The sequence below is a fragment of the Scleropages formosus genome, chromosome 21 (genome assembly GCF_900964775.1).
Source record: "Scleropages formosus chromosome 21, fSclFor1.1, whole genome shotgun sequence".
NCBI lineage: Eukaryota > Metazoa > Chordata > Actinopteri > Osteoglossiformes > Osteoglossidae > Scleropages > Scleropages formosus.
In genome coordinates this window covers 10,230,071-10,246,198 of record NC_041826.1, presented here as the reverse complement: position 1 = coordinate 10,246,198, position 16,128 = coordinate 10,230,071, and the positions used below count along the sequence as shown (strand labels likewise).

At 49.6% G+C, this 16,128-nt stretch overlaps 2 protein-coding genes across 3 annotated transcripts in view; one reads left to right on the top strand and one right to left on the bottom strand.

The window, feature by feature from the left end:
* pcxa (pyruvate carboxylase a) overlaps window positions 1–16,128 on the top strand; it is a 68,268-nt gene that overhangs the window by 35,342 nt on the left and 16,798 nt on the right. The gene's annotated exons all lie outside the window — the stretch shown is intronic.
* Window positions 8,457–16,000, bottom strand: lrfn4a (leucine rich repeat and fibronectin type III domain containing 4a). The gene is made up of 3 exons (XM_018728997.2): window positions 14,984–16,000; window positions 11,598–13,336; window positions 8,457–9,860 (listed from the first exon to the last, which is right to left on the bottom strand). The coding sequence occupies exons 2-3, from the start codon at window positions 13,310–13,312 to the stop codon at window positions 8,903–8,905; spliced, it is 2,673 nt and encodes an 890-aa protein (XP_018584513.2). The 5' UTR covers window positions 13,313–13,336; window positions 14,984–16,000; the 3' UTR covers window positions 8,457–8,902.

The window sequence follows — 16,128 nt, the reverse complement described above, 5'->3', positions numbered from 1 at the left end:
ACTGTCATATCCTTGTCTCTGAAATGGCTCCTTCTCACATTTCCATTTCATACTGCTCTCCCCCAGAGGGGTGTGGTTTCCTATGATCCTAACAGTGTATGCTGCTCCTCCACCGCCTTCTGCTGCCCTTAAATGGTGGCGAAATGGAAGGTGTGTGTGTGAGAGAGAGAGAGATATATCCCATTGTTCTGGTACAACTCTAGAAATTGGCATCAGTTAGTGATTGTTTCCACTGTGTGATTCATGTTCTTCAGCCCCCATTAGTCGTTCCTCGTGTTCTTCGTCACTCACTTGCTGCCTCTTCTCACTTTCCTTCCTACACTGCCCTGCATGTCATTTTCTTCATCTTATTAGCAGGGAGCTTCAGTTTGGCCTGATTAGATGGGTATGTTGCCCTTCTGACACCTGCGTCGTGTGTGTGTGTGTGTGTGTGTGTGTGTGCGCGCGCGCGCGCCCCCCCCACTGCATTCAATGGTGGGGGAGGGGTGTACTGGCAGCGTTGTTAGCTATCAACTGCTTTCCACTGTCCGGATTGCAGGAATAAGGAGGATATCGAAGCACCACAAGGAGTAAATGCCCATATGTGTACACTGGTCCACACAGATGCACACAGGAGAAAGGGATGAGGGCTGGACTTGCAACCGAGAACTGCTGGCATGGTCACGGTCATCTCTGAATGAAAGGGCAGTGAATGAGCGAAAGTGTCAAGAACGCTGTCTCGGTCAGCAGCAGGACAACGGCGCACAAACGCCATGCCTCCCCGCCCACGAGTGCTTGGGTCCCTCCTGCTCTTCTGAGCTCCTCAGGCCACCTGGTGCCTAACTGACACCACAAATTCAGATGAACCTGTACTCATACCAGGTGTCTCAGGCCCTCCGCTCATCCTTTTGTGCCACAGTGCACATAGTAAACGAATGCGGAGGGGGCATGTAAACCTGCAGCGCTCTGTAATTAGACAAGGCATTAGGGTTCATGATGACTTCTTAATGATTTAATCATTCTCCCCATACCACTTTAGTACAAAAGTTGATGCCGAAGCACTTTTTTGCAGCGCAAGCAGCATTACTTGTGACTAGAAGGCAATTCTTCAAAAAAGCAAGGCAGCACGTCGTCCTGCCAAGTGAGTGTGCACCTGGCCAGGCGCCCAGTGGGCCCGGCTCTCGGAACGTACCACCTGTTCGGCGCGACGGCCTTGACGCTCTGGTTGGGATCGCAAGGTTACGCCCGGGAACGGCGCTATCTGCTGCATCTGTGGATATGAACGGAGTGTGGTGTTTCAATGGAACAGTCACGTTGAGTCTAAGTGGGGCACTTCCATAGGTCACATACTCAATGAAGGCACGTGTATGTGGTGTCCAGTGAGTCAATTTGTTGTTGTCCACAACGGATAGTGTGGTCAGTCTTTGAGCTGCTGTCCTCTGTAGGCTGGGAAGTTCTACTCCACAGTACCTGGGATGTTGCAGTTTGCTTTCGGATGGGGTGGTAGACCGCAGCTCGTAAGGAGCTGAGGTGGTAGTGTCATTATGAACATATTGGGTCCATTGGAAGACCCCCAGCAAACTCTGCAGCATCACTTGACCACCGTCGCAGTGCTCCGACTACGGAAAGTGTGAAGTTTTTACGCGTCCGAGCAGGAGGTTGACCCGGTCAACTCCCCAGGCCGCGAGCACATGGAGAGATGTCCAGCAGCTGTCCGCTGGGAACGGTTAGACGACCGCCGGACGGAGCACATGAGCAAGACCCGTCTGCAGTGATTAAGCTGAGAAAGGAGAGCTTCAGAGGGCGGCAAAGATCAGCACAATAGGCATGTTCCATGGTAGCGCAACGGTTGCTATGGAGCGGGATCTTTATTTATTTATTTCTAACAGAGGACTTAAACTGATCCTGGCACCCTTTTTCAAAACTAATTAAAATCCTCACGGTAACAGGGTCTTAATTCTGCTCCCAGGCTGTGAGAAATAGAGCCACTTGTACTGTTGGTGGAAGGACTTTGCTTTACCTTTGTCCTGCTTGCTGCTTTTGGGGGTTTATATTTATTTGCAGCTTCCCCCCCCCCTTACATTGCCCTCTTGTCTTTCCAAATCAAAACCAACAGGGTTTAACAACATCCTGGTGAATGACTTGAATTGCCAAATTGTATTATGAAGCCAATATTGCAGATTTTATGCATAAATGCAGTGAGTTCCTTCCATATGCTCTATGCAGGTTTCTTGACTTCCCCTGGAATTTGCCATGCTTGTCTTGTACTCATTGGGGGGGGCGGGTGTGGTGGGGAATTCGAGCGTGTTTTGTTACAGGTTTGCTTTTTTTAAAAAAAAAAAAAAAAAAAAAATTTGTGCATGTGTACTTCTCACACCCTGACGCTTGCAGAAAGGAACACCAGCGTGTTTGGGTTCGGGGGAGTCGGAGGAGGAGGCTTTGAAGCGATAATCAGGATTACACGCTCGCAATCGGCGTGACTGGCTTTCAGCATCCCGGGATGGAGGGTGGGAGATTCCGGAACGTGTGGGAAGCTGGATGAAGAGCGGAGAGGGGCAGAAGAAAGGGGGATTGAAAGGCTTCCCTTTTGTCAGAGCATATTCGCACCATGGCCTAAAAATACCCGTGTGGTTAGAACAATGGTGGTGAGTGCGTATTGGGCCGAGAAATGTGTTTCTGAAAGCACTCGGGCCCTGGGAGCTTCAAAGGGAGCAGAATTAGTGATGCACAGTGGAGAGCGAGGCTGTCTACCGTATCCCCTCCCATCTCCACTTCTCGTTCTTTATCTCCCTCCTTGCTCTTGATGTCTTTCCTCGCTTTCCGTGCACGTCACACACTTTGCCCATGTCACAAGCAACGAGAGCTCGTTCCAAGTGGAGCTCTAGAACCAGGGTTTCTCTGTGGGGAAGCTGTCGGCATGGCGGTAGACGGGCGGTGACCTTGGCCCGAGCGCTCCTGTGCCTTAATCGGGGCTCGCTCGGATGTCGCCCGCTCCACCTCGGCTCGGTTTGACAGATGTGAGCGGCATGCTGGGGGGAAAAATGATTTGCTCAAGTTGTCAGGCGGGTGCAGGCGAAAGGCGGTGGCAGGAGGGTGCCCGAGAAGATGTGTGTTGGAATGCAAACGGGGAGAGGTAAATCGATCAGCGGCTGTGTGGGGAAGCTAAAGTAAAGCAGAGAGCCCAAAAAAAGCTGCCTGCCCATCCACCCACCTTGGGCCACTGGGCCTTTTCACTGAGTCCTAAAGAGACCATTTGATGTGAAGCCCCACCTCCACTTCCTTTGCTTATTCAGAATGTTCTGTTCAGTGGCCTGGGGCCAGGTCCTGGTGTTTGGTGGAACACCACTGTTACCTGGTGGTGGGGTTTTTTTTTTTATTTTTTAAAGCACATTTTCTTTAAAATGAAAGTCTGTGTTGCCTCTGTAGCCCCAGGCTACCAGATCAGACCTAGATGTTGCTCAGACCAGTGGTTTGGAGAGAGGGGTCACCTTAGGAGTAGGATGTTAAAGCCCAGGGTGGACTCGTAGATCCTCTGAAGTGCTCGTTGACCCAGATCTGGTGATCAGACCCCTTGTGCTGGTTACCTCCATGTCTAGAAACACCTTACTCAGATGCTTGGCCCCACTAACCAGACCAGTCAAGTTGGGTCGTGTGAGACTTGCAGAGTGTGGTAGTTATAAGTTCCGTTTAAGCAGTCCCTTTTACCCGAGGAAACATCTGGAAGGATTATACTTTAGTAGTAAACATCAATACCGTTTCTATTGCTCAAGTACATTTTAATAAATACTATTTTCATCACCTTCTTGCTACTTTTACTTTTTGCATTTGAGTAGTTTTCTTTTCACAAGATTTTTCTTGTGAACAGTTGGCAGAAGCACTTCCACGTCAGCTGATGTCTGTAGATTTTATTGGCCATCAGTCCTCGACCGGTGCTTATTGTCGTTCTTTCCTTCCTCTACTGACGACCTAATTCATTCCCATCCAGCAGATCTGAGGAGAAAGTGTTTCAATAACTTTAATACCATAGCTTTATTTTCTTTTCTGGAGTTATTGGATAAATTGCTTCTGTTTTGGTATACATAAGATTTTGCGATTGCCACATATGTAAGTAGCATGTAATTGTAAAAACTGCAGAAACATTAGGTCAGATATTAATTTTAAATATATGGGTGTTATCTGGTGGAAGTTTTTTTTTTGCTTTTAACTGCTATCGGAGTTGTGATTGAACATCTAATTTTAGGAGGCTGAACATTTTAACACCTTTAATAGAGCAGTTCATATGTTAATTACACATGCCTCGAACAGTAGTACAGAATCTGTATTGATCAGAGAGGAAAGCGGTTTGATTTGGATGAATATCAGTTGCCCTTTGGTCAAAAAGCCTGCACATAGAGGTAGTGTTAGTCCTAATTCTGTACACATTTGGCATTATTATAAATGTTAAATAGGTCTTTTGAATACTGTGAATGCATTTTGGTAACTTTATAGTAAACCTGGGTAGTTTTAGTCACATTAGTCCTGTACCCCCTTTTTTGGCATACCGCTGCTTCCCACTGGGGCCAGCAGTCTGCTTATGTGTGGGTTTTCTAACAAAGTTATATTGACTAAACATCCACCTACCCTTCGCATGGGTGGTATCTTTGTCTGCCAAAAGGATGTCAGTCTCGGTGTGCATGAACTTCAATCTCTAACAAAAAGTTACCCCAAATAGTATCTCTTCCTCTCTTGTGTAGCTGGCAGCTCAGCTCACCAACTAGGTAACAAATTGTGTGTACTTTCAAACCAGAATCATTGTCAACTTGGTATGGAATTTTATTGCCCAGTTGGATAGCATTTAGCTGGGTGCAGCAAATAAACTGTGTTCCCTCTATTCTAGGCAATCCCTGCTGCCGTGACGTTTTTATGTCCTAAATAAAGTGTTGCTTAACTAGTAAATCAGCGGAACTAAGTAAAACTAGTTAATAGATTTTGACTATGCTTTTTAACTTTCCTTGCATTTTCAGTGTCTGAAGAGACTGGCCTTCAGTTTTAGTTACTTGCATAGTGGCTTCTGTAGTTATGGGACAGTTGGTAGTATAGTTTTGGGATAATGGCTTCTAACGGAAAGGTTCAAATCCTGCTCCTCTCACTGCTGTATTCCCTTTAAGCAGCGTTTACCCTGAATTGCTCCGGTGTGGCCTGTTCTAGAACTTATTGCTGCTATTCGTTAACTGATGCCTTTTACCCATGCGGCTTATGGATTCATTGGGTCCTGGGTTCATATCCCTGCTCTAGATTGAGTGCCCTTTGAGGTGCTTACTCTGAATTGCTCCAATAAAAATTACCCAGCTGTAAATGGTAAATATAAATGGCTTTGTATACAAACCTGATGTACGTCGCTTTGGAGAAAAGTGTCTGCTAAATGAATAAATGTACAAACCTAATACTGTTTTGCCTTGAGCAAAAAATATCAGAAGAACAATTACATTTACTTAGATGCTTTTCACCAAAGCGACTTCCAACAAACTATGTAGTGTTATCAGCCCACACACATTGACCATGGTGACTTGCACTGCTAGATACACTACATACAATGGGTCACTCATCCATACATCAGTGGAACAGTCTCTCACACACTATGGGGGAACCTGACCAGCATGTCTTTGCTCTGTGGGAGGAAACCAGAGCACCCTGAGGAAACCAACACAGGGAGAATATGCAAACTCCACAGACTGAGCAGGCATATGAACCCAGGACCCACTGAATCCATAAGCCGCATGGGTAAAAGGCATCAGTTAACAAATAGCAGCAATAAGTTCTAGAACAGGCCACACCGGAGCAATTCAGGGTAAACGCTGCTTAAAGGGAATACAGCAGTGAGAGGAGCAGGGTTTGAACCAGTGTCCTCTTGCACCACCCAGGTACTGAGACGACAGCGCTACTTGCTGTGCCTCCGTGCTGCCGCTACAGTATATGCAGCAGGTTATGCACATTTTGCATTTGTTTAGCCTAATTTAATTTTATTGGCACGGTGGACTTAATTTATTGGAATGACACTTTGAAGCAGTATGCTGGTGGTTCAGAACATCTCCAAATCTGAATCAAAGTAATTTGATCTAGTTTTTTGACCTGACGCTTTTTACTCAGGTAAATGTGGAGTATTTTTACTTTAACGATGTGTATTTTTTTGCCCACCTTCCTCTGATACAGGTCCTGCAGAGCTGCATCTGGCAAGCTAAGGGACTGCTGGGTAACTCTCGCCACTGGTGAGAATTGGTACAGTTAAACAGGGGGGGGGGATTGTGAGGTGTTCCCTGCCTGCTGTCCTCAGCTCCCTGCAGCATAGTTCTTTATTCTGGCAAGGAGGACATGTCAAAATGTTGGCTCAGCTGCCGCTTGGGTCCTGTTCCTCCTTGCGCTTCTGTCCCCCTCCCCCGTCAGGCAGGAATGTGCTGAGGACTTAAAATAGCACTCTGCAGTGCTGTCAGGTGTGACCGGAGGCTGTGGTATTGAGGGTGGGGCTATGCCTTCTCCTGCCCGCAGCCTGCTTTGGCGTGTCAGGGGCTCTTGGCCCCCTCCCACTTCTCACTGCTACATGCTGCTGCTGTAATGTGCTGTGTAGGGGACCAGGTACCACTGTTGGCTCACAGCTGCAGGTTCGAGTCTACCTCCCTCGCTGCTAGTGTGGCATCTTTCAGTCGTTCAAGGGCACTTCCTCTGGGGTTTTCATTTGTGAGGTGTGGAGGGACAGCAGGTGACACTGTTTAGAGCAGTAGTCTTTCAAAAGACCCAGGTTTCAACCCCACCTCCTGCTGTAATACCCATGATTGAGGTACTTACCCTGAATTGATGCTGTAAAAATTCAAACCCAGCTTTATAAATGGATAAATCACTGCAAGTTACATTGGAAAAGAATCCACTAAATTAATGTAAAATAAATTCTGCACTGAACTGGTAGTCATTAAGGAAATGGACTTCAGCTATAAGGGTCCAGGGTCAAATCCCAGGAGAAAACACTAGCAGTAGCTTTGTCTACAGACCTGTTGCTGCCAGGTCGTCATGGAGGAAGGTCCTCAGTTAAGTGTGTGGATGGTCTGTGGTGCACAGGTGTCCTGTCCACTGTGTATGCCGAGTTTAACTTATTGGTTCAAAATAATGACCATGGCCTCCTGGTAGGTGGTGACTTGACTAGATGGACTTGAGTTTCTTGGTAATTCTCGCAAGACTGCAGCAGTCACACTCCTTTTCAGTCCCTTTGGAGCATGTATTCGCTCAGCAAACATTGGTCTCCGATTCCCACCAGGTTTAACGCCACTGGATTACTGAAGCAAAAAATGTGATCATTCTGTTCTACTGTGGACTGAACTTGACCCTCAAAGTATTGTGGGTAGCAGTCATAGGGATCAACGGGCATTTACAAATTAAATGTACTAAAAGTTGTGGTGCTGTGTGAAATGCTGCACTTTCCACATTTAAAAAAAAAAAAAAAAGCCTTTACTTGGAAATCCTTATCTGGCAAATGGCGAAATAAAGGGGCCTATTGGCGGTTTCTAAATGAAAAGCGACAGCTCTTTAACCTGAGAGGTGACCATGAGCTCCAACTCTAACACGCATCCAAAAATATCAGCGGCAAATGTGAAATACTGCAACGTGCCTTTCTCCTCCTGCCACCTGCCGAGCGCCCTTTCTCCTGATGTTTTAATGGTCCTTTCTCCCATCCGTTTCCGAGCATTTCTATGAATATTTATTGATGTTCATAATGTTGTAAATCCCATACTGCTACACAAATTTGTGCTGTTAAACAAGCTCCACTCTGATCGTGTTGGAATTGCAGATGAGCGGCATGTCCAGGATCAGACCTGGAGATGAGCTATGTCAAGCTGTTCCTACACTTGTGTGCGTGTGTGTCTCCGTCCATCCTCCTGTTACTACAAGATCCTGCCGTTGCTGGGCACGGTACAGCAGTTTCATAACTAAATGGGAAAAGTGGAACTTAGCATCATTAGCTTATGGTTTGGCCCATTCTGTGACCCTTAATTCAAGATCAGTGGCCGTTTAGTTTTTGCCCAAGGTCACTTCCAAAGTCTGATGTTCAATTTTACATTTATTCAGTATGAAACTCTTACTGTAGGAGTTTAGTGTAAACACCTTGGCCAAGGCTATTGGAACAGGAGTGGGTTTCAAACCAAGAACCTTCAGGTTCCAAGGTGACTGCTCTAAGTGCCACTTAACGTCATGTGACTTTACTCGGTATTCGCAAGCAGAACCTCAGCTGAAACGGAATTTTATTTCCTCAGTCTATCAAGTCAACAAACCTGTTAATTTCTCAGATTAATCTTGCACAAAAACATGATTATTCATATTGCAGTAACGGTTGGCAGAGCCACCGCTAAAGAACAGTTACACGGTATAACTGGTATAATCGTAAGGAAACGAAAGTTATTGTAGGCATTCATAAGCTTATGAATATTGTACGTGTTCCAGTGACTGGCATCCCTCTTGAGCAGCTCTGGTATGAACACCTTCAGTCTGTACAGTGGAAATGTCTTCAATGTATTTTTCTTATACTGGAAACTTGAAGTCCAACATGGTTTATGAACATTAAATTTCACTACTTAACAGCAGGCTTCACTTGCATGTTGTACAAACATTTTGGTTTTTTGTCTTTGTCCTTCAGAATGAGTTTTGGATTTTTCGTGATGGTTGTCTGATCCTCATCCTTGAGAACACATGAAATGCAATACAAGGTTTGCATTACCCTGTTGCCCCCCCGAAAAGAAGCGCACACGTGTGTGTTCACATGGCAAAATCCTGTCCCATTGGGTGGTCCTGTTGCATCTTCACAATGGTGGTTGTTCCCCAGCCCCCCATTCCCTGTTTGACTCTAACAGGTCTTTCCGTCCTACAGTTCTAATGCTCCTGTGCAGGACCGTTATCGCAGAGCCTAGACGACGGTCTCCTCCAGGTCATCTGCATTGGCTGCCATGCTGCAGTTGGAATTGGAGTTTGAGCTGTTGTAGGCGTGCAGGTAACCGTGGCGCAGTGCATGTGCATAATGCTCAGTCCCACTGCCCGAAGCACAATGGACTAGCATGCCATGCAGGGACTGGCTGCGACGTGTCCAGATCACGCTCAGGCGCTTGGCATAGCCATAGCAGGTTGCCGTAGCGACCTCACCCATGTCAAAGGAGCAGCTACGCTTAGTCATGGGAGGCAGGTCCTCAGGGGAGGGGCTGCAGTCTGCACCTCCCCTGCTCCCAGTGGGTTTCTTGCCCTCAGTCTGCTCATTGCCCACTTGGGGTGGGGCTGAGAGTCTGGAGCTGGCCATCCTGGCCTTGGCTCTTTGGCCTTTGGCCGAGTTGCCTGGGCGGGGGAGGGTGGCCGCATGGCTGGAGGAGTAGTACAGGGTGTAAGGAGGGAGGGTGTTCTCCAGGACACCCCTGCTCTGACCACTATGCTGTTCAGGGTTGAACTTGGACCTGAGTTTTGGAGGGGTGGTTAGCATCCCTTTGGGCACCACCACCATCACTACACCCCCGTTGCCATTGGTCTGCAAGCACACGTCGGCTGCCTTGCGCGGCAGCGAGGCAGCTGGGTACTCGGTCTGGTCAGCGTGGCGACCACCACAGGCCCTTTTCCGCACCACCATGGCCACGGTGAACACGAGCAGTGTCACCACCAGGACCCCGCCCACCAGCACGGTCAGGGTGCCGCCCAGGAAGTGTGCCTGCAACGAGCGGCACTCTGGGTAGCCATCCTTGGTGCTGAAGTGGATGCAGCCCAACACCTTGGTGGCAGCCATGGCTGAGATGCCGTCGAAGATGGCCAAGACGCACAGGTTGTAGTCTGCGCCCGAGACCAGGTTCTTGAGCTGGAAGCTGGTGATGGTTGAAGGTAGGATTCTGTCAGAGCAAAGAGAGGAGCAGGTGAGGTGTGTTTCTAAGGATCAGACTGGAGGGAGGGAGAAATTGCATTGGAATTAGAGCAGTTCGATCAGACAGCAAGTTAAGGACAGGCTGCAGGTAGAACGACCAGGATTTGGAGGTGGATCCAGTTTGGGATTTAAAGGAAGAGGAACTCTCATCCTGCCATTTCTTGGAAACCCTTCTGTGTGTTGGAGGTACATGAACTATGAAAGTGGTGTAAAAATGCCACCCACACCTCCAAGGGGTGGAATTCGTTCGTCGTTTAACAAAATATAGAAAGTCAGTCTAACAAGGAAGGAAGCCTGCTGTTGACTGACTGGCCGGGGGGGGGTGAGTTGTTCTCGCTCCCTCCTCTCCCATTTTAACCCGTGTCCCCCTCCGTCCACTTCTTAACCATGTTAATGGTCCACCATAATAGCTTCCCTATGGCACACCACAGCCGTCTTGATCCATTAATGTGACACATTTCTGAAACATTTCAGCTTTACTATCAATTAAGGCTCAAATACCAAAAATAATAAACTTAAAATGCCAAATTCATTATGCCTGGTGGTGACAAGGATGACTGATTCCTTTTATTGGCTTTTGTTTCTCAAAAGTGCTCGTGATGCATCCACACAGCAAATGTCCTGAATTTTCTCGGTTTTTGCATAGTGCCTACAGTCTAAGCACATTTATACTCTGGGATAATCTCTGCAATAATCGAGGTGGTGGTAGGAATGTCTCACGGGGAGATGCAGAGATTCAACTCGTTGACGGCACTAAAGACCCTGCGCCATCTTACAGGGCTATAGCGCTCGTTGCCCAACCTGCTCAGATCAGTCTCCCTGCCACCTCTGTCAAGTTCAGCCTACTGAGTTATGGCTCCCTTGTTCTTACACTTACATATTCACTTCGTATCATCTGTTTTGGTGTGTGGTTATTTTAAAAGGAGAAATCATAAAATATGTATGTAGGCTCTTATGTCTTCAGTGTTTTCATGTTGCTTGCATTATGGAAGTCTGTTGCAATTAGGGTGCTGTGGACTCGAATCATCCAGCCGTCACTATGCGGCAAACCCTCATTCTGTTGTGCTCTCAGGTCATAGCTGGGTTTACAGCTTTGTTGAACTAATTGGATAGTGAGTCGCATCACCTCGTATCGATGTCTAATACCCCCTCGCTCTCGGGTGTTTTTGCACATCCTCGTGCTCCCCTTGGAGATGTGAGACCGACAGGCTCTGTCCTGCCATGGTTTCGAAAGCATACAGCATGGCTGAGGTGGGGGAGCTGCGGCAGCACGCCAACTGCTGACCTCCCCACAGAGTCTCACCACCTCGTTCAGCAAGATGCCCTGTGATTAGCCAATTGGCTGTGCTTTTCAGCCTTTTAAACCCCGTTTGGATTTCCCTCTTCCTCCTGCCCCGAGCAGTGTGTATCCCCAAATACCTGTCCTACATCTCCACTGTGTTAGATGTGTTTATAGGAAGCAGGTATTTTTTGCAGACTTTGCCGTAGAGATGACTAGGGGTGGGCTTTTGGAAGGGACACTTGCCCTAGAGAGGAAATAAACTCAGTCCTTTGCAAGGTAACTGAGTTAAGTGGCAGGACAGTGATACTGGCGTGGAAGGGAAAACTTCTATATTTGAGAGTACAGTGCCCTCTAGGCCACCTATGTGTGTCAGTGAGCAAAGAACCCCAGTAACAAGCAAATGGCTCCACTGCAGCGGCTCACCTGTACACCAGGGTCTCGTCGGCCGTGCTATTGTACTGGATCTGGTACATCCACACCATGTACGCTCCTGAGGACCTCCCCAGGTACCAGCGCACCTGTGCCGAGCTGGATGTCACCCCCAGCACCGCAACCTTGCACTCCCCAGGTGGTCTCCCATCCCGCTCCTCCTGCATGCTTACATTCCTGGCCACGACAACCCTGGTGCCGCCGCCGCTGCTGCTCTTGCCATTGGTGATGTCGGAGGAGCCGGGGTCACGGCCATACACGAGCGGCACTGTACCGTTGCCGCGATGTGGGAGCGGGACGATTTTGAGGTCCACCATGGCAGTGGCCTCGCCCGCTGCATTCATGGCGATGCAGGTGTAGGTGCCGTCATCGCGCGCCCTTGTCACGAGCAGGTCCAGCGTCCCGTTGCGGTAGGACTGCGTGCGGCTTGTGTTGGCCATGATGCGGTCATCCGGCGATACCCAGTGGATGACTGGCTCAGGATCCCCGATGGCGCGGCATCTCAATGTGGCCCTTTGGCCCTCCAGCACCCACAACTTGTGGGTGTGCCGGGTAATGAGTGGTGGCTCACAGGTGAACTCCTCCTCAGGGATGGACCAGAAATACCGTCCTGCCAGGTGTGCAGGTGTGGCACAAGTTTCCATGTCATCTGTGCGCACCAACCGCCGCAGCCACAGCAGCTCGCAGTTGCAGTGCAGCGGGTTCCCGCCAAAGTTCAAGCTGATAATGGTGTTGTAAGGCGTAGGGCTGATTACCCCGGTCTGTGAGCGGGCGAACAGGGGATCCGGGGGCAGGGTCTGCAGCCGGTTGGACGTCATGTCAAGCCGGGCCAGCTTGTACATCTCGCCAAAGGAGCCCTCAGCAATGTGGTCAATGAGGTTGTGGTCCAGGTGGAGTGTGTGCAGGCTGGCCATATTCTGGATTGCTTCCCAGGGCACGCCGCGCAGGTTGTTGTAGGACAGGTCCAGGTCCTCAAGTGTGGACAGGAAGTCATCGAAGGCCTGGGATGACACATCCGTTAGTTGGTTGTTGTTGAGGATGAGGTGTTGCAGGTTGAGCAGTCCAGCCAGGTCTCGCGGCCCCACCGCTGTCAGCCGGTTTGTGTCTAGGTGCAGCGAGCGCAGGCTCTCAAGGTCTCCAAAGGCCATTGGCCGGATGCCATGGATGGTGTTCCGCGACAGTGTCAGCTCCACCAGGCCGGTCATGTTGGCGAAGTCGGCTCCACCCACCTCTAGGATGAAGTTGTCGGCGAGGCGCAGCTCCACAGTGCGCCGGTCGATGTTGGGTGGCACAAAGAGGAGCCCCTTGTTGACGCACAGTGTGCTCAGCGACTCGGACAGGTTCCGGCACACGCAGTGGAATGGGCAGAGGGACACCATGCCCCAGGTTTCTCCTCCGGACACGGGTGTCACGAGCAGGCTAACGTAGGTCACCAGTGTTAGCCAGACAAAGGGGCGGAGCCTAGGAATCACAGCCAATTGCAGTCGCTCCAGTAAGGGGTCGGTCCCATTCAGGCACATGCGGAGGCTGAGTCTTGGCAAGGGCGGCTGGGAATTTGTCCATCCCTGGGCAGTTTGGGGGTCTCCTGGATGGATCCATTTTGAAGAGGGGTTTCGGAAGACTAAACGGAGCTGTGTTTTGCTGTACAGGTGCTGCGTCGATGGTGGCTTCGGTTTTCCGGAAGGGTGCCGAAGTGGGGTGCAGGGCATGGTAGACCTAATTTGTCCTCAGACCTGGACAGAAATAGAGAAGCATTTAACGGCATGCCAGGGAAGAATTCAGTGTTGAGAAATGATGAAAAGAAAACCCCAGACAAATGGTTCCTCTTTCAATTTGCTTGTCGCTTTATGGTTTCATTAATTTGCAGACAGCGACATGCATATTGAGACCAACTGGCAAATTATGGGAAACAATTGTTAGTTAAGTTTCTGAACACTACAAAACTTGGTCCTGGTTGTCAACAGTTGGCTGTAAAAAAAATTGACTGAGGTTAGATTGGTCTGTTCACTGTGTACAAGTTGCACGCTTCCAAGTTGGTGGCATCCGGTTAGTCCTTGCAGGTACCGTCCTGCTGTACTCAAAGATCGTGCTAAATGGGTTTGTCAAGCGTTCGAGTCACTTGAGCTCCGCCTCAACAGAATTAAATGAAGGTTAGACCAAAGTCAAGTCAGGATTGGCACTTAATGGCCCTTTGCTCATGGGCTCTGCGAGCTTCATCAGACTAATAGTTTGCGAGCGAGGATCTGCTACCCCCCTCTGCTCCCCCCCAATAGTCCCCGTTAAAGAATTCCAGTCACAGCTGAGTCCCACTCTTCACCGACTCCCATTACTCACATTGATCGCCAATGAATAATTCTGCACATCACAAGTAATTTGAATTGGAGCCACTTGGTACTGCCACGCAGGAGAGGGATCCATCACGGATTCCGAGAGGACTGCGAACACACCGTGGTCCTCGCTGTCAAACTTCTTAGCTAACCTTGGGATGCAAGGCTCTTTGTCTGTCTGGTGTATAGCAGCAAGTTCAACTTATTGCTCTTGTGTGTTGTTCATCGGCATATTACTAGTTTGCATATAAATGTGAGTTGTACCTGAGAATCTGCTTACAGCATTTGACCCATTTTGTTCACTTGGCTTTTTTTTTTTTTTACTGTATCCATTCCAGCTAAGTACCTTGTCTGAGGGTACTGCACTATCTTAAACCAGCAGATTTAGAGCTGTAACTGCTGCGCCACCTGTTGCCCTGTAAGATGAATTACACGTGACAAAAAGACCTGAAATAAAGGGAAACACTTTTACATTTGTGTTCTTCTACGATGGGATAATGAGATGAAATGAGGTGTTAAATAGGATCGGTGTGCCGGGCTTGATATACATCTGCTGCCGTGCGTGCACCTGCGAGCACTCCGGTTTTAATTTGGCTCCTATGAGCCTTATGTAACGGTGCTCCCTGACCGAGAGGGGGAGAGGCCGCAAGGGGAGCAAGTGCAACTTGCGGATGAGCTGTAATTGAGTGCAGCCGCATGTCTAAACAGGCGTGTGTCTGTGTGCACGCATGTGCATGCATGCGTGTCACGGTAGTTCTGTGCAATTCCTCTGTGGATGCGTGAGAAGGGTGTGCCCCGTAACCAGTGGTTAGAATCGGAACTTCCATGCATTTCAATGGCTTGTGTGCGATTGTTCGTTCCAGTTTATCACTCCTGCGACTGTAGGCTGTCGCTGAGCATTTATATCAAGGTGTGTGTTGCGTGAGCATAGTTTCCATAGACGAACGTTTCAGGCTTCCGATGTTCACGTTCGAACAGGAAACCTGTCTGTTCCCAACTCTCCGTGGGGCTTGTCGGACCATGTTGGTGCAAGTGAACGGGCGCGCGTCGTACCTTCAGTGTCTGGGCTTCACCGAGGCTCGAATCAACACATCAGCCCATTTCCTCCGTGGGCTGGTGCCATTCCTGGTGAGGGATGCGGATTTGGACTGTGTGTACCACCCGGGTTCGGGGGGGGGCCGTCCTCAGTCACGCCGCGCAGGAGTTTCCCTCGTGTTTGGAAAAGCACTAATTCCACAATGAGACGCCGTCACTTGCGCTGCGCTCCACCGCCGTCTGTCCATCGCTGTGTTTCTGCCACACATTCAGAGCAGGCAGGATCGTGATACCCCCCTGCTCTGCAGCTCAGTTTCATTCAGCCGATTCCTCCGATTGCACACGACTTCAGGAGACTGGTCCAAATGGGTGGCGCACACCGATGAGCCGAATGTCCACACACTTTACTGAAGTAAGGGTGTCAGTCTACCCCCCCATGGGTCTTCCCGGGCTTCGCTTTTTTTAGCTTAGTCTTCGAACTGCTGAGTGCACTTGGGCCGCCCTCTCGCAGATGTTCTCCAGGTAATGAACACAGATGTGTGAAGTTGATGGTGCGGTTGAGGTAGCAGCCTTCAACAATGAGCTTCGATGCTGTCGTTCGGAGGTCTCGGACCACGGACGATGCTCACGGTGCGAGGAGGGAACTCGGCAGCTCGGTGGAGACCCCGGGGAGACTCGTGGCCCTCCTCATGGTGCCTCTGAAGTAGGGCTCAAACCCAGGGCTGCCTGCATCCGCTGCCTTCGTTCCTCTGGAGCAGCGTCTCCCGAACGCAGTCGACTTTTACTGCAGAGCGCGTGCGTGTGTGTGTGTGTCTGAGAGAAAGAGGGAGGGGAGGGAGAGCGTGTGCCCCTGCGTCGGCACCCCTCCGTTCAAAGAAAGCAGTGTCGGAGCAGTAAGCGGCAGTCTAGCTCGGCGCTCGTCTCCCTCAGTGACTGATTCTCTATCCCCCCCCCCCTCCCCAGATGAATGGGTTCTGCTGTTGGGGGTAGGGGGTGCAGCCTGTCGCCGCTCTATGCGGGAAGTGGGAAACCCAACTGAACACGAGATCGAGCGAGAACGAGATGCAGCCTCTCCTCCTGAGCTCTGCTTTCCCCCTCCCCCTTCAGTGCCGCCGTCACGCAACGAGTCGAGTGTGTGATTTGTAGCTTTTGGTGCAGGGAGC